The sequence below is a fragment of the Piliocolobus tephrosceles genome, chromosome 1 (genome assembly GCF_002776525.5).
Source record: "Piliocolobus tephrosceles isolate RC106 chromosome 1, ASM277652v3, whole genome shotgun sequence".
Lineage (NCBI taxonomy): Eukaryota > Metazoa > Chordata > Mammalia > Primates > Cercopithecidae > Piliocolobus > Piliocolobus tephrosceles.
Window position 1 is genome coordinate 74,436,007 of NC_045434.1, and position 26,221 is coordinate 74,462,227.

The window sequence follows — 26,221 nt, forward strand, 5'->3', positions numbered from 1 at the left end:
TCAACGATAATACAACTGAAAACTTTCCCCCAAAAAAGTTTACATAGATATTTCAGTAAAAGATTCTCCCTCTGTCATTATACTTCAAAGATACTACCTCATTATATTTATGCAGTCATCATTCATCTGCTTAAGAAACCTTCTATTGGCCTTCTGTTTAATGGGTTGCAGTTCCATGTGTTTGACTTTGCTCAGAAAATTAATCTGTCTTAAAAACAATCTGGCTTTCCAGTGTGAAAGTTTAAGGCCATTAAATTTCACTTCTTATTATCAGATGTCACAGGTACTGTGTAAAGATGACTGTTTTGTGAGCTTATGATTTTTTTTTTTTTTTTTTTTTGAGATGGAGTCTCACTCTGTGGCCCAGGCTGGAGTGCAGTGGGGTGATCTCGGCTCACTGCAAGCTCCGCCTCCCGGGTTCACGCCATTCTCCTACCTCAGCCTCCCGAGCAGCTGGGACTACAGGCGTCTGCCACCTCGCCCGGCTAGTTTTTTGTATTTTTTAGTAAAGACGGGGTTTCACCGGGTTAGCCAGGATGGACTCGATCTCCTGACTTCGTGATCCACCCATTTCGGCCTCCCAAAGTGCTGGGATTACAGGCTTGAGCCACCGCGCCCGGCCAAACTTATGATTTTTAAAACTACATATTATAGTTACACATAATATAAACAGCATAAGCAACAAGAACAACAACGAAAACTTAGCAAAGGAAATCGGAGAAATATCAGCACAAATTGGAACTCTTACCTTTCTTGCCCAAGTCAGAGATTTTATTGGGAAAAAAAAAAAAATTACAGTACTTAAAAATCCAAACAAGGACAATTTAGGGTTGAAAGAAAGAAAACCCAAAGGAGTCCATTGTCTTCAGTAAAATTGTAAATACAAAAAACATAGACCAGAAAAACAGTTTATGGCCTAATGCACTAGTTCCATGATAAACACACATATATAGTATATCTCCATCAAGTGAAACTTAATCACCTTTTTACAATTTAGAGAGGGAAGGCAGCTTTTAGTATGGTTAAGCCATGTATCATCAATACCATGAAGCTAGCCTATCAGTTGTAATAGCTTCTATAAAATACCACAGTGAGATTGCGATAAGCCTAGAAAATGGGCTACAAATCCCAGCTATGCTCAAGCAAGCAGTGAACCAAAAATAAAAATAGGTAAAACTGAACCAAGAACTAGATAGCATTCATCTAGATTCATGATTGATAAGGCAAAGTTCATAGGCCAAGGTTTTAAAGTGACTTATTCAGATCTAAAAGACAGTCATTATACAAAATAAAACAAAAGCATTTATGTAATTCAGAAAAAAAACATGAATTTTTCACTCCAGAGACACAGCACAGAAAAGCTTACTTACAATTACCAACACCACACTATTGTACCTTTAAATATCACTTTAAATATGCAAAGGTAAAGAGACTCAAAGTTGCACTTTACCATTTTTAATCTCTCCAAATTAGACGAGCAATCTAAAAGGAGATGTCACACATTCCTGCTTAATGCATTTGCTGAAATCTTTCAGATTTTAAAAACTTTAGGTAAAAGCAATGGCAACTTGAAGTTTCTTTTCCAATCATATTTAAGTTAGCCATTAAATGCTGAATTAACAATCCATACAATAATATAAAAATACACATATTAAATCACATTGTTTTTCATTATTGAAGCTTAATAAAAATATCATTTTAATATAACCATTTTGAAGAACTCAAATGGTCTGAACTTATTATAGTGTCTAAATTATACCATCAATAGAAACATTACATTTTCCCCCCGGTTGGTGAAAATGAGCTCATGCAAGTATTTCTGACACTCACAGTGACACATATGGTCTGCCATTCTAAAGATGTACAAGCAGCTCTCACTTTTAAACATGACAATATGATTCAGAATCACACAGTATTTGTTAAAAATACCAGCTTTCACATGTTTCATTAAGCTCTAAACCAAAATAATAATTTTGATGTGTTTCAGGTATCAGACAAAGCAGATAATTTAAAAGGTAAATGATTCTACTACTGCAGACTAGTTATCACTGTGGCTAATTTAGAACGAGGATGATTTTTGCAGTACAATGAAAGCTATACTATAAAATACAATGAGTTTGCAATACAGAGCAGATTACCCAAGTAGAAAGGAAGCTGAACAAAATACAAACTCCAGCAAAGATTATCAACCTCACCTACTACTCATCTTAGCCCTTGTTAAAGTACCCTGAGTAAAATGCAAATATTTTAAATAATGCTGGTTATATAAGACGTCTCTAAAAATGAACCATAAATGTCAATGCATCACGATTTTTATTTACAACAGTCAGATATGTAAAAATTAATTCTTAATCAGTCACAATATAAACATTAAGGAATACTTGTCAGATCTGGAAGTTTAAAATTTTCTAGCTTTGTTAGCATTTTGGCAAAGCAAGTATACATAAATGGATTCAATGTAAAAAAAATCATAAAAGAGAAAAATATATAATTTACAGTAGTTTCTATCCACCCTGGGCCAACCTAAATCCCTAGAAAGCCTCCCCAGTCAGGTTCACTTCTGACTAAAAGTTAGAATACCAGTCCTCCAGCAAAAACAGCCCCATCTTTTCATCAAAGAGGCTCTCACTTCAATGATATTCCTCCAGGGAAGAGGACAGGAGCCAGGTTCCCTCGAATGTCATTCCCCAGATGTTCAAAACGTAACTAATTTATTAGCATTAGAAGATTTGGTTTATAGGGGAATCTCACTGGTCCAGTTTGTAGCCTACAAAAAAATGGATTATTTTTAAGTTTAACATTAGAATATGAATAAAGGATGAGGATGTGGCTTTTTATTCCATAGAAATGGAAACATTTCCAAACATGACAATTACACAAAAAAAGTATGCCTACCATTGAAGTTGGAGTCCCTCCAGATTTTTTAATATTCTTTGAAGACATTCCATGAAGGCGACTGAGTCTAGCTTGGAAACCTGGAAAATCAAAGTACTCAATTTAGAAGTTTTCTATGATCGCTGAAGCATAGAAGAAGAAGATCCTATCAACAGAGAATGAAAAGTAAGTTGGTGGTGGTGGTGAATGCCATGAATATTATTTGGGAAAATGCAAAACTCACACTTAAAGAAACTGAAGCAATACCTAGCAAAGTACTAATGTAGTCAGCCCTTAACTAACCAGTGTTTAATCACTAGAGTAATAAATACTCATTTTCTTTTCTCCCAATTCATGTTCCTATCATTTCAACATTTTCTCAATACGTCTAGCAAGAAAGCAAGTCAATTTTTCAAATAATTTGAAAGCATGATAAATGTAGTAGCTATATCAGTGGCCAATATGTTTCTTTACAGCATCTTGTCTTTACATTCTTTAATTTCCACTTTATCTTATCCTCTTTGAATGAATATTCCTAGATTGACCTTAAACCCATTATATCTACCAGGGAGCCAGTGCTACTGACCTCTTCTGCTTGAGTGTGACATAAGGGGAAAAGAACCAGTTAAGATACTTTCAAAGACAGGATCTGGTAAATTTTTGTCTAGCTCAGTAGGATCTTCCTTTTCCCACCAGGGCACGACTCCAGTGATACCACATGCTCCACCTGATTCCTTTTCATAGAACCAGTCACTCTGTTCATCATCACCTGTATAAATACAAGAAACCCCCCCACCAAAGATTCAGTTTTATCATCCAGTTACACAATTAGCCTTAGGTAATAAAAATACAAGATGACAGTTAAATGTGAATTTAAGATCAATGACTAACTTTTAATATAAGTATATAATACTTGCATTAAATTTTTAGTGGAAATATGTCTAAGTATTGCATGGGACATACTTGTACTAAAAAATTACGTGTTATTTACCTACAATTTAAATTTAATTGGGGATCCTATGTTTTATTTGATAACTGCATATATAATCTATAAGGAAAACTTTTTATTTTATACCACAGCTTTCCTTAAGAAATATTATCTTAAGACTGTAAGAAACTGTCGGCAACAAAAACACAAAATTTTATGTTTTGGAACCAATTTTAAAATGTGAAAAACAATAATAAGCTGGTTAATCCTTTGGCAAAACCTATTAGAAAATCCATTGAAGTTACTACCCCTTCCAACATTAAGAAAAAACAAACCTTAATCTGCTCCCGGGAATTAAAAAGTGTTAAAACTGTAGAACCCTTGCTTTGCAGTAGATATGGGTATATAATTAGCTTAATTTCATGATTTGTATGGAGTATAAAAGGGGAAACAATCATGAACAGATGTGACTAAATGAAATTAATCCCATTAAGCTAATTAAGAAATTGTTTTGAAAAAGTTGATTTTAAACGAAAAGTTAGAAATACCTTACTTTAAGGTAGTTAAATACCTTAGAGTTTATGAAGAAAGTATATTAAATAAGTGAGATGTTTTTGCCCAACACTGTCCAATAATTCTGACTTTTGGGAACATCCATGAGTGTAACCATGAAACAATAAATGATCAATTGAAAATTCAGTTTGAAATGTGCCATAGGTGAGAATCAGTATTTTGTTTTTTGAACAAAAAGTAGTTATGAAGAGACAAAAATACAGAAGACAGATGGCTTTTAAAAGAAAGAGAGTCAGGCCAGATATGGTGGCTCATGTGTGTAATCCCAGTACTTTGAGAGGCCAAAGTGGGAGGATCATTTGAGGTTAGGAATTCCAGATCAACCTGGGCAAGCTAGCGAGACCCTATTTTAAAAAGATTAAAAATTAGCCGGGCATGGTGACATGCACCTGTGTACTCCTAGCTACTCGGGAGTCTGAGGCAGGAGGATCCCTTGAGCCCAGCAGTTTGAGGTTACAGTGAGCTACGATCGTACCACCAGCACTCCAGCCTGGATGACAGGGCGAGACCTTGTGTTAAAAAAAAAGAGAAAAAAGAAAAGAAAAACAGAAAGAAACAAATAGCATTTTGAAGATGATCTGAGATTCATTAAAGTCTCCTTCCCTTGATTATGAGAAGACACCACTAATTCTGGTTTCTAAGAGGGTCATCGTGATTGTCATAAACTGTTTCCCTTTAGAGAAAGATATTTCTGATTTCTAAAATCTCTTTCAACAAACGTCTTTAAAGGAAAACTAAAAATACTCTTAAGTTTCAGTTGAAAATTATTTTATGAGAAATAGCTATATTTCAACTAAGATGGAATCGAAACTTAAAGGCATTTCAAAAACTAGAGTCACCAGCTTGTTTCTATTGGGGAATTCATAAAAAAAATTTTTTTCAAAAAACACAATGAACAGCACTTAGATATCAGGACTTTCACTGAGCTTTATATTAAAATTACACAGATCAGGTTTAAGCATAAGAAAAAACAGGGCCTCACTTGAAACTGACTACTATATATCTGAATTCCAACACTATTACAGAAAAATAAAGTTATTTTATTTTTGATGTAATACACAACTTTATTCTTCAATAGGCAAATCAAATAGTCATTGGTTAAGAACTTGCTCTGAAGTCAGACAGACTAGTTAGAATTCTAGTGTTCTACAACACCAGGAAAGTTACTTCAACTCTATTAGAGTCAGTTTCTTCATTTCAAAAAACTGGGAATCTCAAAGGGATTTTAAGAATTAATTAAGAACTTAAATGCAAGAAAAACACTTAGCAATGTGAAACATAGTAAGTTCACAGTAAATGCTAGCATATCATTGTAAGGCCTTCCATCCTTATTAAAGATTGATAGGCTTGTCAAAGTTTTTTTTAATTTTTTTCATTTTATTTCATTACCAATATCATGTTTATAATACAATCCTGAGGAAAGATCTGTATTTTAATGAGAATTTAAGTATATTATCAAAGTAGTTACCCTCACATTTAGTCCCAGCATTCTAACATATTTCAGCAAAGTATCAACTTCAAAGTCCATGGCCTTTCAAATAGTTACGTACCTATTCATCTAAGACAAATAGTTTACAAGTAGGCAGAAAAGAATGATCACTTCATTTACGTTTTTTTGTACTGCCAAAAGGATGAACAGACTAAGAAAAAAAAAGTGTAGGCGGCTACTACTTTGTCCTTTTCTTATAACATCATTAAATAAATTTATAATTTAAAATTTATGTTAGTGTTTTTCACTTGGAACTTACTGTCTTCCACTAATGTATTCTTAAGAAAGGAAGAGAATGTTTGTGATAGGTATTTGTCTGTATTAATTTCATGATTTGTGTGGAGTGTAAAAAGGGAAACAATCATGAAGAGGTGTGACTAAATGAAATTAATCCTATTAAGGATTAATCTTGCTCCTTATTAAGGTGTTTTAAATTTTTCATAGCTTCAAAATACTGCCATGTTAATGACTGAAGCTTCCCGAAGTTTCAAAGATGGAAAACATATAAGTTGCAAGACATTTCCGTTTAACGGTTTACAATATTGAATTCATAAAAATCATCTAATTACTTACAAACTGGATAGAATGAATTAATGTCACAGTTGAATAAAAATGACAAATGACTTGGAAATCCACCTTTATGAATGCTTAAACAGTTTTAAGTACATTTGGAATTAGGTAGAGAATGAGAACCGGTTTCTTTCAAATTTGCTAAAAGAGAGAAAATCAAAAAGGTACGTAAAGCTTTCTCAAACAAGATAATCCTTCCTTAATATTATTAGCTCTACATACTAGCTTTTGGAGATAATTGATTACTTAGGTCATGAAGGCAGAACACCTTCCATAGCATATAAAAAAACAGCTATGATACTAAATCCTAGTTCACTAAGTAATGTGTGTAAGGTAAATGGATTGCAGTCATCAACTTATGAAATAACAAGTAATAAGCACAACTTTAGAATGAAGAAGATTTTCCACAGAGAGAAAAAAATATCATTTCAGTACCTTGTCTTCCCTCATCATTGGTAAACAATCCAGCATCAGTACTGCTGAGACTGCTGGAATCACTGTAATAAGGAAAAAGAAAGAAACAGATCAAAAGAACAATTGATCTCTCAGTCATAAAATTTTAAAGAGACATGGCAGCTTAGAGATAGATGGAACTTAAGCCTGACAAAGATCTGAAAGAAAATAAGATGATTTTTTTAAAAATCAAACTGCTAATATCCTGGTTCCATTCACTACAGAGCATATTATTTTTGGCACATAAAACCACAGGAATCTAATGGGACCCTGACAGTAAGCCAGATGTGACTGCAACGAGACGCTGACACAATTGATGCATTTTATTATGTGCTTTCATCAAATGCTCACTGCTCCTTTCTTATGCCACGCAATTCAGCTTGAGCCTGGAACACCACTGCTCAATAAAATGTGAAAAGTCTCAATCAAAAGCAGGCTAAGCCTTTTTTCAGCACATGAAATACAAGGGACTAGGATGAGATTACTTTTCATAACCACATTTGCAAATATTCTGGAGAAGACATTACTTAAGAATTCACAACAACTCTATTAGTTTGCAAGGAAGAAAAAAGTTAAAAATGGTGATAATTCATTATATCGAAGTTAAGGTCACTTTTAAGCAAAACAAAAGAATATTACAAATATTAAGGGGGGAATGTGAAAAAATAACACAGGCTCTCATTGCTACCACAGAAGCTCCAGAGTCAAATCTAACATACAAATAAAACAAACAGTAGATATTTGAATAACATAAACAAACTGTTACTATTAGTTCTAATAGAAGTAATGCTTATATGATGGTCTAGTTTAAAATATCAGGAGAACAAGGTCATACAATGAGAGGCTTAGCTTTTAAAGAAAATTTAGTGATGTTCTTTAAAAATTCTCATGTATTTTATTTTTACCATAATTCTTAATTTTAACCAATCACGAAATCATCCCTTTTTTAATTAAAATATTTAAATTGAGAAGTTTAGGATTAAAATTATAGGTGAGATCTAAATCCACATACAATTTCTGAATATAATTTCAGTTTCTGTTTGATTTCTTAAAAAATAAATATTAATGAAGAATATAGGAATTTCTTAAGAGGCACATTCTTCCAAGGAGTTCTGAATTTAGACCTCTCTCTAGCTTTCTTCCAAATTAAGTGCTGTATGAAGCTCCCTATGTTGTGCAATTGGTAATGAAAAAAAAATTCTCTAAGAGCATCACAACCATATCTTCTTATTTACAAATATATATGGTCTTCTATGCACCATAATATGAGAGTATTAAAATCACCTCAGAAACTATCTTTCTGACATTTTGCTGTCTAAACTACTATTGATACTTTCCTCTTTCCTGTGTGCCCCCCATTAACACAACTCAAATGAAGGGTCTTATATATACCTCAGGTCACAATTCCTTTTCTGAAACCCTTGAGGCAAAATGTATTTAAAATTCTGAATTATTCCAATTTCAGCAAGGTATATTCTAGACTGCCTCAGAGGAGTCTGGGATAGTGCTCCATAAAACAGATTAATATATTTTTTTCAATTAAATGAATGAATATCCACAGTAAATACAGGTCAAATTAAATTTGGCCACAAATGAATTAGTTTTTCATAACTCTTCAGAGTTCAGATTTGCAGACAAAGCATTATGAATTGATAAGCTATTTTTTCTAGACCATGATCTTCTAATCTGAATTCAGATTTACCCCGCTCTAATCTATTCTACATACAGCTAGGTTCATCTTTTCAGAATAAAACAAGTTGACTAAAAGCAATATGATATTCTGAAATCAAAAACAGGATATTAAAAAATAGCAAAGGAAATTCTAATAAACTGTGAACTTTACTTAGAAATGTATCAATTTTGTTTCATTAATTGTGAGAGATTAACCATAGTAATGTACAATATTAACAATAGGAGAAAGTGGATTTGGGATATATGGGAATGTGATATACATGAACTCTCTGAACTATCTTTATAGCTTTTCTGTAAATTTATATTTATTCAAAAAAGTAGTTGATAAAGTATGTACACACACACACACACACGTGTATATTATAGAACAGTCTTCTATTTAAAAATCTAAAATTACTTCAATACTTGTTGAATTAAATTTAGATTTCGATTTTAAGACTTTCTATGGATGGGCCTCCATCTAAATCTTCTTATTCCCATCTCTGGTCCTTTCGTTTATGTTCTTTTCACAGTGGTATGCTTATCTCCACTCTCTTCCCTCTCCACCTGTCCAAGCTCTTGAAGATATAAAGAAATCAGGATTCCTTATTTTCCAGCTCTTAGTCCTTAATGATGCTTGTTCTACTTTGAGGTATGTCGACATGTATGTATACAACATGTTTCTTTATTAACATTTCACCTTATTGGTATCCAGAGTTGCTCCGTGTACATTACGTATGTGTTTCTATGTTCAATAAATCAGAACAAGAACTTAAATAGAAGCAAGCCTTTTACTTTCAGCAGTTGACAGTCATTACGGCTTACCTCCAAGGACACCCTTTCCTTGGAGATTCACCTTTTTGGAGTGAATTTTATAACATGGTATTTGGATTAGAATATATTCCACATACGCTAGATGAACAAATATATGTACGCTAATACCAATCACTTGCCCCAATTTGTTCAATTCCTATATTTTCTGTAGAGTCCTCTTTCTCATTCATCCTCTCAAATACAGTCAGTCAGCCTCCCGTCGATTCTAACTCTTAAAATTGGTCTCAAATACTCTCAAATACTTAGTTCTCTCTGTTATCATATCATAATTCACCTCCCACTTAAGCCTGGACTGGAGGTCAAAGATAAACAAAATACAGCTGTAAATATCACACTATCTTGAAAAAATGTAAATCAGCTTGAGTTTCTTCAGTGTTAAAAATTCTTCACTGATCCCATTAACTATAAGATGATAAAATCCAAACTATTTACTGTAGCACATAGACCTCTGAGAAATGCTTTTTGCCGTAATTCTGATCCCATTTTATTTCTGGTAAAAACGAAGTATGTATACTTCCCCAAATACACCACTTTCATTTCACAGTTCATGCCTTTGCACAAGCTGTTCGCTCTCTACCTATGGATGCCACTTCCCTCTCTTGACTCCCTCAATTCCTGAACAAGTCTTAGTACTTGCTTTAAAGCACAGCTCCCTTAGGAAGTCTTCCTTCACTAATACTTTCCACTCAGCACATTTCGTTTTTATCATTTGCTTGTCTGGCTATTCCAGACTATGCAGCTGTTGAGAACTGAGTCTCCATTATTAGTCCAGGTGCCACCAGTGAAGAGTAAATAGTAGTTAATCATCAAATGTTTGTTAAATCTGACACACACACACACACACACACACACACTCCACACAGTGAAGTTTCTCTTATTTATCTATCAACCCCAAGGAAATATAAAGCTTTTTGTAGTAGGAAAGCTTTGGAAGTAATTTTGAAAACACTTATACTTGTTACCAAAATACCTTAAATATTTAGCAATCTTTGCACAGAAGGAATTTGCACCTAACTTTTCAGTGACAACAGAAAATAGTTTATAAATAAGTTTTACATCAGAGAAAATACATATTTTTAACATTGATTCAAGAGTAAAAAACATACTCTGAAAACATGTACCTGGGCTGTTTGTGGACTGCCAGGTAGCCTGATCATGCCTAGTGGATACTCAAATACTTTTTACAATGAAAAGAAATGAAAAATGGGAGTTTGATCTCATTTCCATTGCCAGTTACATGTCCTATAAAAAAGCAGATCAATAAAAGCCAGAAATTAAAAAAAGGGGGGCGGTGTTGCACAATGAATCCAAAAAGCTGGTAATCTAATTGTGAATAATCCAGAATTGAGTATCTTCTGCCATATACTGTCCCTCCTAGTAATTGAGTCAATTACTTTCAAGTAAGGTTGAGTAGTCTTAAGTCACAATGGCCCAATATAAATAATACTTATTTCCATAGAAAAATGACAATTTTCTTGCAAGAAAAACAGATACCATAAACTTTTCAAAGCCCTCTGGAAACTTATTTATTTATTTATTTATTTGAGATGGAGTCTTGCTCTGTTGCAGGGGCGTGATCTTGGCTCACTATAACCTGTGCCTCCCAGGTTCAAGTGATTCTCCTGTCTCAGCCTCCTGAGTAGCTGGGACTACTGGTGCACATCACTACACTCAGCTAATTTTTGTATTTTTAGTAGAGATGGGGTTTCACCATATTGGTCTGGCTGGTCTCAAACTCCTGACCTCAGGTGATCCACCAGCCTCAGCTTACCAAAGTGCTGGGATTAAAGGAATGAGCCACCATGCTCAGCCACATTGTTTTTATGTAAGTAATTTTTACTTCTTTAGAAAAATTATATGACTAGCACACCATGTCTAATAAAAGGATAATTCCATAAACTTTTACCATGTCCCACTCACATTTACAAGCAAAAAAAAAAAAAAAAAAAAAAGAAAAAAACAAAAACAAAAAAATAAAAAATAAAAACCAAATAAAAGATTGAGAGCTCACCACAATTCACGTGATTAAAATGATCCCAGCCCTTGGGAGGCCAAGGCAGGTGAATCACTTGAGGTCAGGAGTTCAAGACCAGCCTGGCCAACATGGTGAAAAGCCATCTCTACTAAAAATACAAAAACAGGTAGCCAGGCATGGTGGTGTAATCCCAGCTACTCTGGAGGCTGAGGCAGGAGAATCACCTGAACCCAGGAAGTGGAGGTTGCAATGAGCTGAGATCGCACCCTTGCACTCCAGCGTGGGAAACAGAGTCTCTATCTCAAAAAAAAAAAAAAAAAAAAAAAAGAAACCAGTCCTACAAATTAAAAATCAAATACTCTTTCTCAGACCGTTTTTACAGACTGTTTTTTTCTGGCTCATAGTTCTGCATTTGGTTTTGCAGAGCCATGCCTAAAAGGATAAAGTGTTAACACATTCTCATTTCTTGCAAGTAACATGACTTCATCACTTCAGTATAAAAGAAAAGTGATCACTTACCTTTCGATGCTGTCAAAATAGTACTTAACAATTATCATTATAGTATACCTGCTTCCTAGAATAGACAGATTAGACTAACTGCCACAGGACCATTGTTTTTCCTATTTTTCTAATGACAAAACCAGGTGTTTCTAGCCTATAAATTAGGCTTTACAATTCATAAGTGATCAGAATTCCTAGAAAGTTACAGATTTTTTTATGTCAAGCCACACACGTTGAAGTGGTATAAACTTTTGATTTTCAAGAATCAGAATAGATTAATGAATTATGACACTCTAAAAAGTACCAAAAGCTAAAGGTCTATAATTAAACATATAAATAATTATATATCCAATTCTGAGTTACAAACGTGCTGTTATTCAAAAGCACATTCTTTTCCACTGAAAATCCATTTCCTTTTCTCCTTGTAGCTGAAAATTGAGTCATTATAATATAATCAAAAGACTTCGTATAAATCAAATAAGCAATTTTGCTTTGTGCTAAACATCATAAATTATAAGGAAATATAACCAGTTAAACAGTAATAATATCACTATCATTATTACAATTTATAATTATTTTAAAATAGAATTAATTAAAATATAAAACATTCAACTACAAACACTGGAGATAAATATTTTTATATTTAGAGAACATAAAAGTCACCTTTCACTCATGAGCTCATCTGAGACTTTTTGCTCTTCACATTCCATTTTGTCCTTATTGGTCTGGCTCGTTTCCTCACTTTCTAAAACTACTCCTTCATCTTGGATTTTTGGTCCTTGTCTGATTATTTTCAACTTTCTTTTTTTGACTTTGATCTTGGTAAATTCTTGATACTGGTAGGCTCTATCACTGTCCATGTCCTGATCCCTACAACCGTCAGGTGGCTGGGTCATTGTCCGTTTGTTAGAGATGTCCTGTGGGAGATCTACTGCCATGCGTTTTACCTTTCTCCTCCTGCGCAGAGTTCTATTGCCAACATTGTCCACAGCAAAATCAGACTCATGCCATAGAGGTCTTTTCCCTCGAACATTATTATTTAAGTTTGATGATGGCCTGCGCTTTGCTACTAACATTTGGTCATCAGAATCACTGTGATCTTTTTTATTATTATTGTGATTCTCTCTGTAGTCCTTGTTTGGTTCCTCTAAACTAGAATCAGAGCCTTCACTTAAGCAGTGACCAGTCTCCCACGGGTGATGCACATTATAGGACCTCCGTTTTCTCCCTCTCCTTTTCCTTGCCTGGCGTTTCAGAGGGCAAGATATACTTCGAGAATGGTCTCCTGTTTCAGCAAATCCACCTCGAGCTTGCTCTGAGCTCTCCTCCAAAGCTGAGACAAGGTCGTGAACCAGCTCCTCCATGGTTCTACTGAAATGCCTTCATTTTTTAGAGAAATAAAAAAGAAAATAGTCAATCTTAACCACAGTAACCTCGTTTTCTATAACAGACAATTCATTCTAAATTTGACAAAAATTAATAATGATTACAAAATGTTTCAAAGCTAATTTTCCTATCCAAGATATTAGTTTTAAATATTGATTCATTTTAGGCCTCTTCTTATATAAGTTATTTTATTAAACATAAGAATTACTTCCAAGATAGAATAAGCTTATGAGCAATGAAAGATCCCAGTACTTTTATATTTTTACTGTATAATTATGGAAAAGTTCTGTTTAAATCCCTATCCGCTGGCCCACTCCTACCCCTTTTCTAGAGTCAGTTTTCCTACAGCAGATACAGAAAGAACTTTCTCAGTCCCCTCTTCGCCCACTAATCTCTAAGTAAAAAAAGAAACATGAAATCTTCTATTCACCATGTGTTCTAACCAGTCACTGCCATCATAGAAGAGGCAGTTAGAAAGACAGACAGGTAGTTTCAGGATTAGTAATATATGTGAAAGTTTAACCAATACCATGCATTTATTTAGGCCACACTAATCTCTTAACCCAGTGAAGCAGAAACTACATTCGCATTCAAATTGCAGTCTCATGGGTTTAAAAGGGCCCATCATTACTTCACTCTGAAGCAATTTCTTAGGCTTTCCTTTTTCAAGAGCATTAAACTATGTTACTAATATGAAATTTTTTCAGTAGTCAGCAAGGATAAGCATCAGCATTCTTTGGGAATTTTTATAAATTATACTTGTCCTTTTAAAACCCAATTCCCAAAGATTTTAAATTAGTTGGTGTGACATACAGCCAAGGTATCTGGTTTTATTTTTTAAACATCACAGATAATTGAGATTTGCACCCTTCTTATGAAGACCATAGGCAATCATTTGTCAAATTGAGATCTAGAGGCACCTAGGGATTGAAATATTCTCAACAGTCATACAGAGCTTCTAGAGCCTACAGCAGGAGTAGGCACACTTTTATGTAACTGGCCTGCTAGTAAATACTCTAGGCTTTGCAGGCCATTGGGTCTCCCACAATTACTCAACTTGCCACTGTAATGCAAAAATAGCCACAAGCAATACATAAATAAATGGGTATGGCTGTGTTCTAATAAAGTTTTATTTATAGAATCAGGTTATAACTGGTTATACTTTGCTGATCTGTGTTCTATATAGTCTCTACAGTCATGTATAGTCTCTTCAGTCATGTATAGTCTCCAACAGTCAATAATTTCAGGCTTTTGCAAGTTCCTTATAACAGTTTTCAACTTTTGTGTTTTCATTTTAATGATAACCTAAAAACAACACACATTGTGATTCAACTGGATACACCATTTATAATGTGATGCATACACACGCCTGCTAACATTTGTGTATTTACTATTTGCCAGACCCATTCCTAAGTGTTTTACATGTATTATTTCATTTGATTCTCACACAATAACCCTATGAGGTGGGAGATGAAATACACAAAGGCCAAAAGATTTCTGTCGCAATGTGATGCACCTAAGTAGTGGAGAGAGGATTCAAACTCCAGCAATCAGGTTCCAGAGCTCCAACATTGAACAAACTACAGCCAAGATCAGCGACACAACCCCAGTAGACAGTTTGTATTTTTGATTATGATTAATTTAGCACCAGGTAGCATTACTGTAATCCTCAAGACAGATTTAATATACATCTATGTAAAACCCAAATGACTCATAGGGAGCTATTATATTGTTTTGAATAGAAAAAAAAAAGAGGTGAAAGACCTGAATCAACACAAGGGACAGGGTGGTATATAGCTGGTGAAAGTAAACTGAGCTCAAAGAACCAACCCTGTACTGGTTAGTAAAATGTACACTGTGAGCAACTAAGTAACATGGCATTGCGTTTGGTTAATGTGAATTGATATTTTCTAGATGTATTTCTGTGGGCATTCTGAATGTATTTAATATGAACAAAAAATCTAACGCATACAGCTTTTTAAAAAATGTGGTGATTCACATATCTATTTTAAATAAACTCTGGAGGGCCACTGAGATTTGATTTTTCTTTTCTAAGGATATTATATACAACTCAGGTTTTTTTGTGTTTGTTTGTTTGAGACGGAGTCTCGCTCTGTTATCCAGGCTGAAGTGCAGTGGCATGATCTCGGCTCCCTGCAACTTCTGCCTCCCGGTTTCAAGTGATTCTCCTGCCTTAACCTCCTGAGTAGCTGGGATTACAGGCACATGCCACCATGCCCGGCTAATTCTTGTATTTTTTAGTAGAGACGGGGTTTCACCGTGTCGGCCAGGCTGATCTCGAATTCCTGACCTCAAGTGATCCACCCGCCATGCTTCTCAATGCTGGAATTATAGGCGTGAGCCACCATGCCCAGCCCCACAAATCAGGATTTAGAACACTGAATTTGATTAAAAGAAATATGTATCACATAGGAATTAGCTTTAAGCCAAACAAAACAGAGGCTACAACTTTGACTACATTGATAAGCCAAATGAATCTTTTTTCTATTATCTATGTTAACAAATGCCCTTTTCTCTTAAAACAATGAATATTGTGTTCTTTTCCTTTGACATTATTTCATTAAAAGAAATATAGTATGAAAGACCTATTGTCTCTGAATATAATATTGCACCTTAAAAAAAATTCACTTGAAGCCACTTTAACATGTATCAAAATTAGTATCCTTTCTCTCTATTATCTGGTTCTGGAGTAACTTACTCTTGGAAGACAGAGTTTTCTTATCAATGGGTGAATGGCCAGTTCAAAATAATAAAACATGAAATTAACTCGATGTATGAATATAATATATAATTAAAGTCAGTTTATTTTGGATATTACAATTTAGTGCTTTACTGTAGCACAGAAAATTTATAGTACTAACATTAGAAAAAGGTTAGTACATCTGATACAATCCATCGAAATCTGATACTCTTCAATTAATTTTGTTTAAGAAGTATTGCTGTAACCAATAGTTTAATAAAATACTAATACTAATACTAACAAATTTCATTCTTAGTAATATTAGCAGTTATATACACAAAATTTCCTAGAATCTCATGAAAACCGTGTCAGCCTTATTTGACTTTATGTTGCTTCTCTTGAGAGAAAATAAAACATATTTTTAGGCTGGGGGTGGTGGCTCACTCCTGTAATCCCAGCACTTTGGGAGCCTGAGGCCGGCAGATCACCTGAGGTCAGGAGTTTGAGACCAGCCTGGCCAACATGGTGAAATCCCATCTCTGCTAAGAATACAAATATTAGGGCGGTGTGCTGGTGGGTGCCTGTAATCCTAGCGACTCGGGAGGCTTAGGCAGGAGAAGTGCTTGAACCCAGAAGGCGGAGGTTGCAGCGAGCTGAGATCACACCATTGTACTCCAGCCTGGGCGAAAAAAGCAAAACTCCATCTCAAAAAACAAACAAAAAAAAAACATATTTTAAAAAATACTGTAATTAGAAGAATCCAATTTATTCCGTGATGTCACTCAAATATGAACCAACTACATATTACTTTTAAAAGCTTTTTTAAAAAATCCTATAAAAACACAGACAAAATATAGATTTAACAAGTCCTACTCAGAGTTCAAATTACCTTTTTCCCCTTCAGTTTCAAATAACTAGACTCTTCTCCAAGTCAATACCAACCAAAACCCATGCTAATGAACCAGTAGTATTATAGTCAGTTAACCTCAAGCTGCTTCACTAACATCCCTCAGTTAAAACTGGCATCGGCAGGGCACAGTGTCTCATGCCTGTAATCCCAGCACTTTGGGAGGCTGAGGCAGCAGGATCACTTGAGATCAGGAGTTCAAGACCAGCTTGGCCAACAAGCTGAAACCCCATCTCTACTAAATATACAAAAATTAGCCATGCATGGTGGCGATGCCTGTAATCTCAGCTACTCAGGAGGCTGAGACAGGAGAATCGCTTGAACCGGGAGGCGGAGGCTGTAGTGAGCCAAGATCATGCCACTGTACTCCAGCCTGGGCGGCAGAGAGACTCTTGTCTCCTACTGGCTGGTCAAAACCAAAATGATCCTAAGAGACCATCACATGACCAATAGCTCTTTTATTTCCTTTGCCTTGGCAGTTTACACTGATGTATCAGAAGACCAATGTATTAAAACACTTATCCTAGGGATAGTTTCTTAAATAAGACTTTCCTATGAAAGGGGAAACCTGGAAATATAGAAGTTTTCTATACAAATCAGTACTTACTGAACAACCAGTTTTAAAGTTTGAATTATACTAAATTCAGTGAATGTACCACTTAACTAACTTGAGATTTTTATACTCATAATTGTAAAAGCCATTTTTCTTCATTTAGAACTCATTTGGAAATGAAATCTACTGGGAACAGTTCATATTGGGTAATGTCTAAGATAACAATAGTTCATCAATAGTTTTATTAAGACACTCTGAATGAACAGAATACCCCAAAACAAAATTATGGCCCCAACATCTATATAAAGTTGGATTTTATGAAAGGAAATGACTTGCGCAGGTGAGTACTTTGTTTTTTCAGGTGGTATTGGATTATGCTGAGCAATATAAAATGTATGATCCATCCAAGACTTGATATGCAAGCTTTATTTAAAACTTTTAGGTCAAACATCAAGTTTGTTTGTTTCACTTCTTATATCCAATACCCAGTAAATAAGTGAACTATTATCCTTGTGTTCCTTATCAACAGGCTCTAATAAATTCAGAAAAAGGCTTTCTTAAAAGTGAATGTTTAAGTGTTTTTCTTTCAAATATTTCTGGTTCGAGGAAGAAGAATCAGGAAGATGCTTTAGTCCTAATTTACTGCTTAATCTACCCTAAGAACTGGAAGTTGATTGATGGCCCATGAGCTCCTAAATGTCAGTCAGCAATATATTGATAATAAACCCAACATATAAATAAACCCAAGTTCATATTAAAAACAAAAACTGGCAGGAAGCAGTGGATCACGCCTGTAATCCCAGCACTCTGGGAGGCCTACTGAGGTGGATGGATCACCTGAGGTCAGGCGTTCAACACCAGCCTGGCCAACGTGGCGAAACTCCATCTCTACTAAAAATAAAAAAATTAGCCGGGCGTGATGGTGCACACCTGTAATCCCAGCTACTCGGGAGGCTGAGGCATGAGAACTGCTCCAACCCAGGAGGCAGAGGTTGCAGTGAGCCAAGACTGTGCCACTGCACTACAGCTTGGACAACAGAGAGAGAGAGACACCATTTCAAAATAAAACCTTCTGGATAGAACTAAAGGATAATTGATTATAGCGAGTAAGTAACTAGTTAAAAAAGAGGAAAATAAATACTATTTATCACCTAGTACTGGGTAAAACTCTCATCTTTACTTCTCTAAAACGTAGATTATCAGTTCTACAAAGTTAAGTAATTTTAGCAGTGCAGTGCTAAAAGTTACGTGGTGTTAAGTGCATCTGCTTAATTCGCTTACAAAAATTTAAGGGAACAAATAATCATTAATGTATTAGTTTCTGTATGAATAAAAATTCAGTGTGTACAAAAACACTGTACTAACACACAGTACATAGTCAAGGACTATGCTGCTGAATGTTATAAACTACTCACAAACTTAAGACAAAGACGGTCTTGGACTTACATGCCTCCATTATCACGTTAGCTTTTATAAAAGGTTGGCTAGTCCTAAAAGTATGCAGCAAACAGCTGAACCAAGCAGATTAAAATTAATGCATAATAGTGCAGACTATGAAAATGAGTGACTAAACATGCAAATGGTGAGCCTTCAAGATGCCACATCAAGGCTAAATGACTAATGACTTTATGACTAATTTCACACCATATTATCCATAAGAATTATCTTCAGATTTCTGCTGCTTATGGGAATTTACATATTTCCCTCCTCAAAGGGAATATTATTCATCAAATAAGTCCTTATCTCAACCTAGAAATCTATTAAAAGACTATGTCTTCAATTTTCTCCTTTTATATATATGTGGGGGAGTGGGTGGGCATTATCTTAGGAAATTATCAATAACCCTAACACAAAATGTTGACACTTAACGCTAGTTTAGAAATTCCTTGACTTACCTATTTAAATTATTAATCAAAAGTAAACTTCTTCTGTCTTTTTGAAAAAGGTAGGGTGGGGTAGGGAAGAATTATCTTACTCTGAAACATGTAAATGATTAATTACAACTTTACATTAATATTAGGCAATAAATAGGAAACACCATTCTCTGGGGGAAAAAAAAAAAGGCTGGGAGAAAACTACAGAGAACATGAGGTTAGAAATCAAGGCTACGAATTTGGAAGCTAATTCCAGTTATATTCATTAGCTATAGGACTTGGGACAAATTACCTATCTTCTGATCTGTTTATTCATCATAGAAATCAGCATAATTTCTACCTTGAAAAGATTTTTCTGAGGATGAGTGGGTACTTAATGTTCAACAGAAGTTATTTCATGTTTTCACGACCTCTACCCACAAATAAGAGAAACTGGTCACTAAAAGATCCCAAATTATTCTGCTTTTAAGGTATAACCATACTGGGAATCTTGAGGGTATTACAGTTAAAGGCCTTCCATCTTTCTGAGTCATGAAGCATTCTGAATGTTGGGAAAAGGAAGGATAGCAGACATATATAACTTGCTGCATACAATTTCAATAAGTTCATGGACTCCTTGAAGACTCTATGAAGCTAAAAGAAAATTTTAAATCCCAAAAAATTAATGCCGTGTATCTGACTTATTTCCACCTTAAAAATATACATATGTAAACTTAAAAAGATTAAATAATCCTTCCCAGTTAAAAGTGGAAAGGAAGCAAAAGCTCCACTGACTTGTATTCACTCACAGGTGCTCCTGGCAGCTTCTACTTTGTCACCTTTGTTACCATAGGAACTTTCAGGAAGTTTTCTTTCCTCTTTACCATGGCTTGCTCAAAATCAAACCATGAATGGCTTTAAGAAAAAAAAAAAGTCTAACCCTAGTTTCCAAATTAGTGATTTAATAAGGCAAGTTCATTTATTATTTAAATCTGAAGATGACTTCATGAGTCATTCAAACTTTTCCTTACACTTTAATTACTTTCAAAAGGTAAACTATTAAAAATGCTGCCTATATGAAATAAAGTCAGTTTAAAACAAAACAAAAAATTTAGCATCTAATAAGTAATTCATTCTAGCTCTTGTCAATAGGCATATATTCAAATGTATAAGGCAAACAGTAGGTAGGAAATGAGACTTATTTAATGGTTATGTTAATATATGGTAACTGTTCAATAAAAATTTACTGAACATATAACCTGAATTCCTATAACAGGAATGAGAATAAAGACAATTGAATATTAATTACAAGTAGCATACTGCTTGACACATAACAGATTTTAAAAAATAATCTGCCAGACGAGCAAACCAATGAATGACTAAATGACTGATCAAATAACAAAAGAAAAACATAATGACTAAAACTTTTAGACAATCCATATCCCAAATTTTCTGCTACATTAACAAGTCAGACACTCTAGGTTTTTAGCTAAGTAAATGTGAAGTTAAGGAAAAATTATCAAAGGCAATGTAAAGGCTTCCAGCTTGACGTAAATATGGATGCTAAGAAGCTATACCAAATTGAATGTATTACTTGAACAAAATCATACTGTTTATTGCTTTGATTCTTAATTGTTGAAACAAAAACCTGACTCAAACCTGCTGGTACGCAACAAAGTTCAAGACAAACAAACTCCAAAAAACAAGTAATTCAAAAAAATGCACACATTTTACTATGCAGTTTTCCAGATTTCAATACAATCAAAATACCAAATAGGTATTTTGATGAAATACAGAAACAAAAGTCCAGAGTCAATATAGTTTATTTTAATGGCTTTGTTTTTTTAAGCAAAGCCACATAACAAAGTTAAAAAAAAAATAGAATACCATAGTTGAATAAATAAATTATCTACATTTACCCATTTGGTGCCTAAAAATTGAAAGAGCAACCTCCACATTGGAGAAGTTGAAAAAGTCAAGATGGGAGCTAAATAAGCCAGAAAATCCAGACTGGGTAACAAATTTGAGTATCTAACTGCTAGGTTATATATTCCTTGAGATATTTTATCTCATTCAGACACACAGGCAACATATAAAAGTGGTTAAGAATTTTGGGGGGGTATACTGGAATCATCTTGCAAATATGATACTTAGGCCAGTTACTTGAACCATCTTTGCTTCTGTGTCACGTTATCTAAAATGCAAAGAATGATACACCTACCTCAAAAGATTTACATGAGATGACACGTATTTGTAAAACCTGGCACCTAGTTAACTGCTTAATAGCAGTATTCCCAGTGGGACTGGAATTTACTACTGGGATCAAACATATATGTTATATAGTAAATATCTGTTCAATTAATGAAAAAGAAAATTCCATTAAGAAATCTGGAATGACTGGATGGTCGTACAGATAGACCAGAAAATAAAGATCCAGTTTTCTGGAACATGTTCATTCTGACAAAACAGGAATGACTTTAGAATTTCATTAAAAAATACTAAGTGCTACCACTCTATTATACTATGGTGCCATAAGAAATGGTGAGTTGTATGACAAGAGAGCCTTTAAAAGAGAATTGAAGGAGGTTTCTCTCAGTACCTAACCATGATTTGGAAGGCAGAAGAAGCTGAGAGAATCAATCATATTCTGATGTAGTCACCTATCCTACAAATCGATAGCACCCTAGGAAGAGCAGACCAATCTACATAGGATATTTTGTCTCCCTGACTTCACCAAGATAATGAATGGTGAAACATTAAGACAGGTATCCTTGAGAGGGAACTGTGGGGTGATGCACAAATCCATTATCTTGTTTTGTGTAGTGTTTACTTAAGTATATACAATGCCAAAACTAGTAAAATTAAGCATGTAAGAATTGTTCATTCCATTCTATGCTAATTATACCATTAAAAACTGGTTCATTTAAAAAGTGCTCCCTGCTTTTCTCCCTGGAAAATGTAATAATTTACTAATAGTATAATCAAATCTATATTAACTATAAAATTAACTACAGGATGATGTCACCCAACTAAAAATATTTTGGATAAGGTATTCTTTTAACTTTTCAGTGATAGATGATGTAAAAGTAATTCTTTCAGATCACAGACTACTAAAATTCCTTCTGTTCTAATTTTTGCAGAATCTAGGAATGAACATGCACCGTTCAGCCACATTTCTTTCACTTGTTGGTCAAAACTTTATGTTTGAGAGAATTTTCAATGGGAAATTGCTTGTTTGTATCACTGGTTGTCTTGTGTTACGTTCGGAGGAAAAGGGCTTGGGAGAAAAATACGACAGATATTACAGTGTTCAACTAGAAATCCCAAAACAGGATTCTAGCTCTAGGATTAAAATGTACACGGCAACTTTGGACACGGCACTTGAATATTCTGTGCTTGTGATATTCTGCTATCACAGGACTGTCATAGGATAAAGTGTATTAATTTATGGAAATACTTTGAAAAGTCAAAGCAATGTATTATTCTAACGTGGCATTGGTGACATGATACCACAGACATAGTCAAGCCCCAAACTTAATCCTGACAGTTATATGTTCTTGGGAAGTGCCCATATACATCTCCCTTGAACTTGAATAGAATGTTCAAGAGGGTGGAAACAGGTAGGTTATCCCCTCTCTCTAAAAAAGGGGGTGAGAGGGTGATGTGTTTTCCACTATTGAACTTCCATAATTCTACATTTCTGGAATTTATCTTCCAAAATATTTGATATAATCTGGTAAATATTGAAAGAGGAGTGGGGAATAAGGCCCAGATTAAGATAGATTCTTCCTGTCCCTAGTGTTGTCAACAATGAATGAGGAGATAAATTGCTCCCGGAGTACAGGAAGCTTGACTTCTAAAATATTGTTAAACAAGCAATCAGCAAACATTTACTGTATTCTTTAACAAATCTTTGGCACACACCCAAGAGCTCCCTCAAACTGCGTGCATCCCAGGAATGAGTGAGAGTAAGGCCTAGATGTCTTCAGATCATCCATCACAGCTCTCTCCCGCCTCCATTCCAGGTCCAGCAGAGCGGCCTCGGGCAATCACACCCTTCCCTGACCTCCCCCTCCCCAGGGCCGCCAGCCTCACCAGCTGTTCCCGGCTGCTGGAGCTCCGATCGGTTGGCGCCCGGCGGCCCCGAACATTAACGACACCCAGGAGCCTGGCCTCGAGGCTCAGGCCCGTGTACAGACTCCAACTACTACAGCACCCGCGACTTCCAAACAGCAGTTCAGCATTTTGAGATGAGCTTCCGGAAGCCGACAGGAGGCGGAAACCGGATGCCCGGAGCAACCATTAGTTCTCCGCGTCTACTGTTTTCCGTTCCTATAATCCCCTCTTCCTACTCGCAATAGAGACAGAGACAAATAAATTAAACTTTTTGTGCTACACAGAAATTTCTTAATTCTCTTTTTAGTACTCTTAAAGTGGAAGTAGCTTGAGAGAAAAGAGGAGTGAACAAAAAGTCGGACCCCGGGAATGAGCTATGGTTTAGCCCAGTTACCATGGAGACCGATAGTAACACCAGTTGTAAACCCAAGGCCAAAAGACCATGGCCACATTAGCCCGGCTGCAAGCTAGGTCGTCGACTGTAGGAAATCAGTACTACTTTAGAAACAGGTAAGTCAGAAAGAGAAAGATCGCGTAAAGGGCAGGCGTGACATTATACCAGTTGTTCCTCAGCGGGAGTTTCCAATTAACGATTTCCCTGATTCATTAAGTAGTACCCAATTCCTGCCTTAATGGGCTGCAAACAGAATCGGGAGTTTCTGTTACCATACAACGAAATTCTAAATAGAGAGGGGCCATAGATACTCGGTGTGAGATGATTTAGAAAAAATCCCAGCATAGATAAAATTGTAAAGTGCTTTTTTTCTTCGACATCACCACTCTGCAATTTTATGAAACCTTTGTTCTCCGGGTTCAAGATTCAATACCTGACTGGGGGTCACCCTGGCTCACTAGCCCAGTGAGCTCAGACTGTTTCCCATCTACCTAGGGATTTGAGCCTCCATTATTTTACAAACATCGCTGAACCCAATTGTTCTATAACTCATTTGCCTTTCTGAAATGAACGTATCGGCCGGGCGTGGTTGCTCACGCCTGTACTCCTAACACTTTGGGAGGCCGAGGCGGGCGAATCACCTGAGGCCGGGAGTTCGAGACCAACCAGGCCAACATGGTGGAACCCCCGTCTCTACTAAAAATATATAAATTAGCCAGGCACTGTGGCTCATGCCTGTCATCCCAGCTAGTTGGGAAGCTGAGGCAGGAGAATCGCTTGAACCTGGGAAGCGGAGGTTGCAGTGACCTCACATTGTACCACTGCACTCCAGCCTGGTTGACAAATTAAGACCCTGTCTCAAAATAAAATAAAATAAAATAAAAATAAAATGAAAGTGTCAAAACCATTCTGACACAGTAACTAGTACCAATATAGTAATTAATAGACAACGGGCAAGAAAACCACTAGCAGTCTTCTTTATTTCCCTACACCCAAACTTCTTGCCTAGGAAGAGTTTCATTTTAAAGAAGCATTGCCACAGGAGTTTTTGTAACTTAAGAGAAACTGCAAAATGAATTAGACTATTATGGAATACAGTGATATGACAGACCAATGGAAAATGTGTCAATGAGATAGGGTCTTGCTGAGCTGTTTTTATTCTAACGTTTATCTCAACTACCACATCATTATTTCACAACGTACCTCTCTTACAGCACTGATCACAATTCAATTTTACATTCTTTTATGAGATAATATCTATCTCCCCTCTTAAACTAGTAGTAGAGACAGTGTCTCTTATTTTGCTCACTAGTATTTTTGTCTGCAATGTCTATGATAGCTCCATACAAATAATAGTAACACAATAATTGTTGAAGACTCACATTAATGAATCTTTCAATAAATCACTAGCCCTGGTTTAAGTAAACATACTAACAATAGCTAAACATAGAAATTATCTATTTATTTAGAGTATGTGGCAGATGCTGTATTTATGACATGTATAAATGAAATAAGCCCCATCCATCATGATGTTGACATCCTAGTATGGAATATAGGCTTTTTAAAAGTAATTACAATACTAGCTGGGCTTGGTGGCTCATGCCTATAATCCCAACACTTTGGGAGGCTGAGGTGGATGGATCGCTAGAGGGCAGGAGTTCGAGACCAGCCTGGCCAACATGACAAAACCCTGTCTCTACTAAAAATACAGAAATTAGCCAGGCATGGTGGCACATGCCTATAGTCCCAGCTACTCTGGAAGCTGAGTCAAGAGAATCCGTTGAACCCAGGAGGCAGAAGTTGTAGTGAGCCGAGATGGCACCACGCACTCCAGCCTGGGTGACAGAGCAAGACTCTGTCTCAAATAAAGAAATAAATAAATAATAACAACAACAATAGGGTAACATAGACAGGAAGGGAAACAACCAGTATTTTTTGAGGACTGCATTTATGAGGGATTGTACTAGGAACTGCTTCATACGATCTTTCATTTGGTTATCACAGTGTTACAAGTGAATGTATAAATTATCTATTTATTAGATAATCTATACTTTTAGAGCTATAGAACAGTGTCCTAGAAAAGCCTGATGAAGTGCCAAGCAAACACAAATAATTGGCCAGGAATAGAGACTCAGGCCTGTAATCCCAGCACGTCGGGAGGCCAAGGCAGATGGATGGCTTGTGGTCAATTATGAATTATCAGAGCCAACTAATCTAACTCTAAAACCTATGCTGTTCCTATCACTAAACAAAATTTTCTTCCCATTAAGCTGATTTAATTAAATTGCAACAAGCACCAAGATCCAGAGGTCCAAATGGCTTGAGTATACTGTCCCAAATCCATTAACATGTAGGGAACAGAGTTGTGGGAAACAATTTAAAGTCTCCTTGGTTTCTTTTGATGTCTTCTGTTTTGGTAACAAGGTAGGGACAAAAATGCTTC

General features: G+C 35.5%; 2 protein-coding genes across 3 annotated transcripts in view; one reads left to right on the plus strand and one right to left on the minus strand.

The window, feature by feature from the left end:
• GPATCH2 (G-patch domain containing 2) overlaps positions 1-23,550 on the minus strand; it is a 201,011-nt gene extending 177,461 nt beyond the window's left edge. Inside the window, exons 1-6 of one of the 2 annotated variants that reach the window (XM_023203724.3) lie at positions 23,364-23,550; positions 12,532-13,248; positions 6,870-6,931; positions 3,461-3,643; positions 2,896-2,975; positions 745-2,767 (exon numbers count right to left, since the gene is read on the minus strand). In XM_023203724.3, the coding sequence (XP_023059492.1) occupies positions 2,735-2,767; positions 2,896-2,975; positions 3,461-3,643; positions 6,870-6,931; positions 12,532-13,248; positions 23,364-23,419 (1,131 nt within the window). In that variant the 5' untranslated portion in view covers positions 23,420-23,550 and the 3' untranslated portion in view covers positions 745-2,734. Of the gene's footprint in view, positions 1-744; positions 2,768-2,895; positions 2,976-3,460; positions 3,644-6,869; positions 6,932-12,531; positions 13,249-23,363 lie in introns of those variants that run through there. The other variant, XM_023203723.2, reaches the window with a different exon arrangement.
• A 276-nt stretch (positions 23,551-23,826) lies between these two features.
• The window catches only part of SPATA17 (spermatogenesis associated 17), a 225,563-nt gene continuing 223,168 nt past the window's right edge, over positions 23,827-26,221 (plus strand). Inside the window, exon 1 of the mRNA XM_023203722.1 lies at positions 23,827-23,894. Coding sequence (XP_023059490.1) covers positions 23,827-23,894 — 68 coding nt within the window. The remainder of the gene's footprint in view (positions 23,895-26,221) is intronic.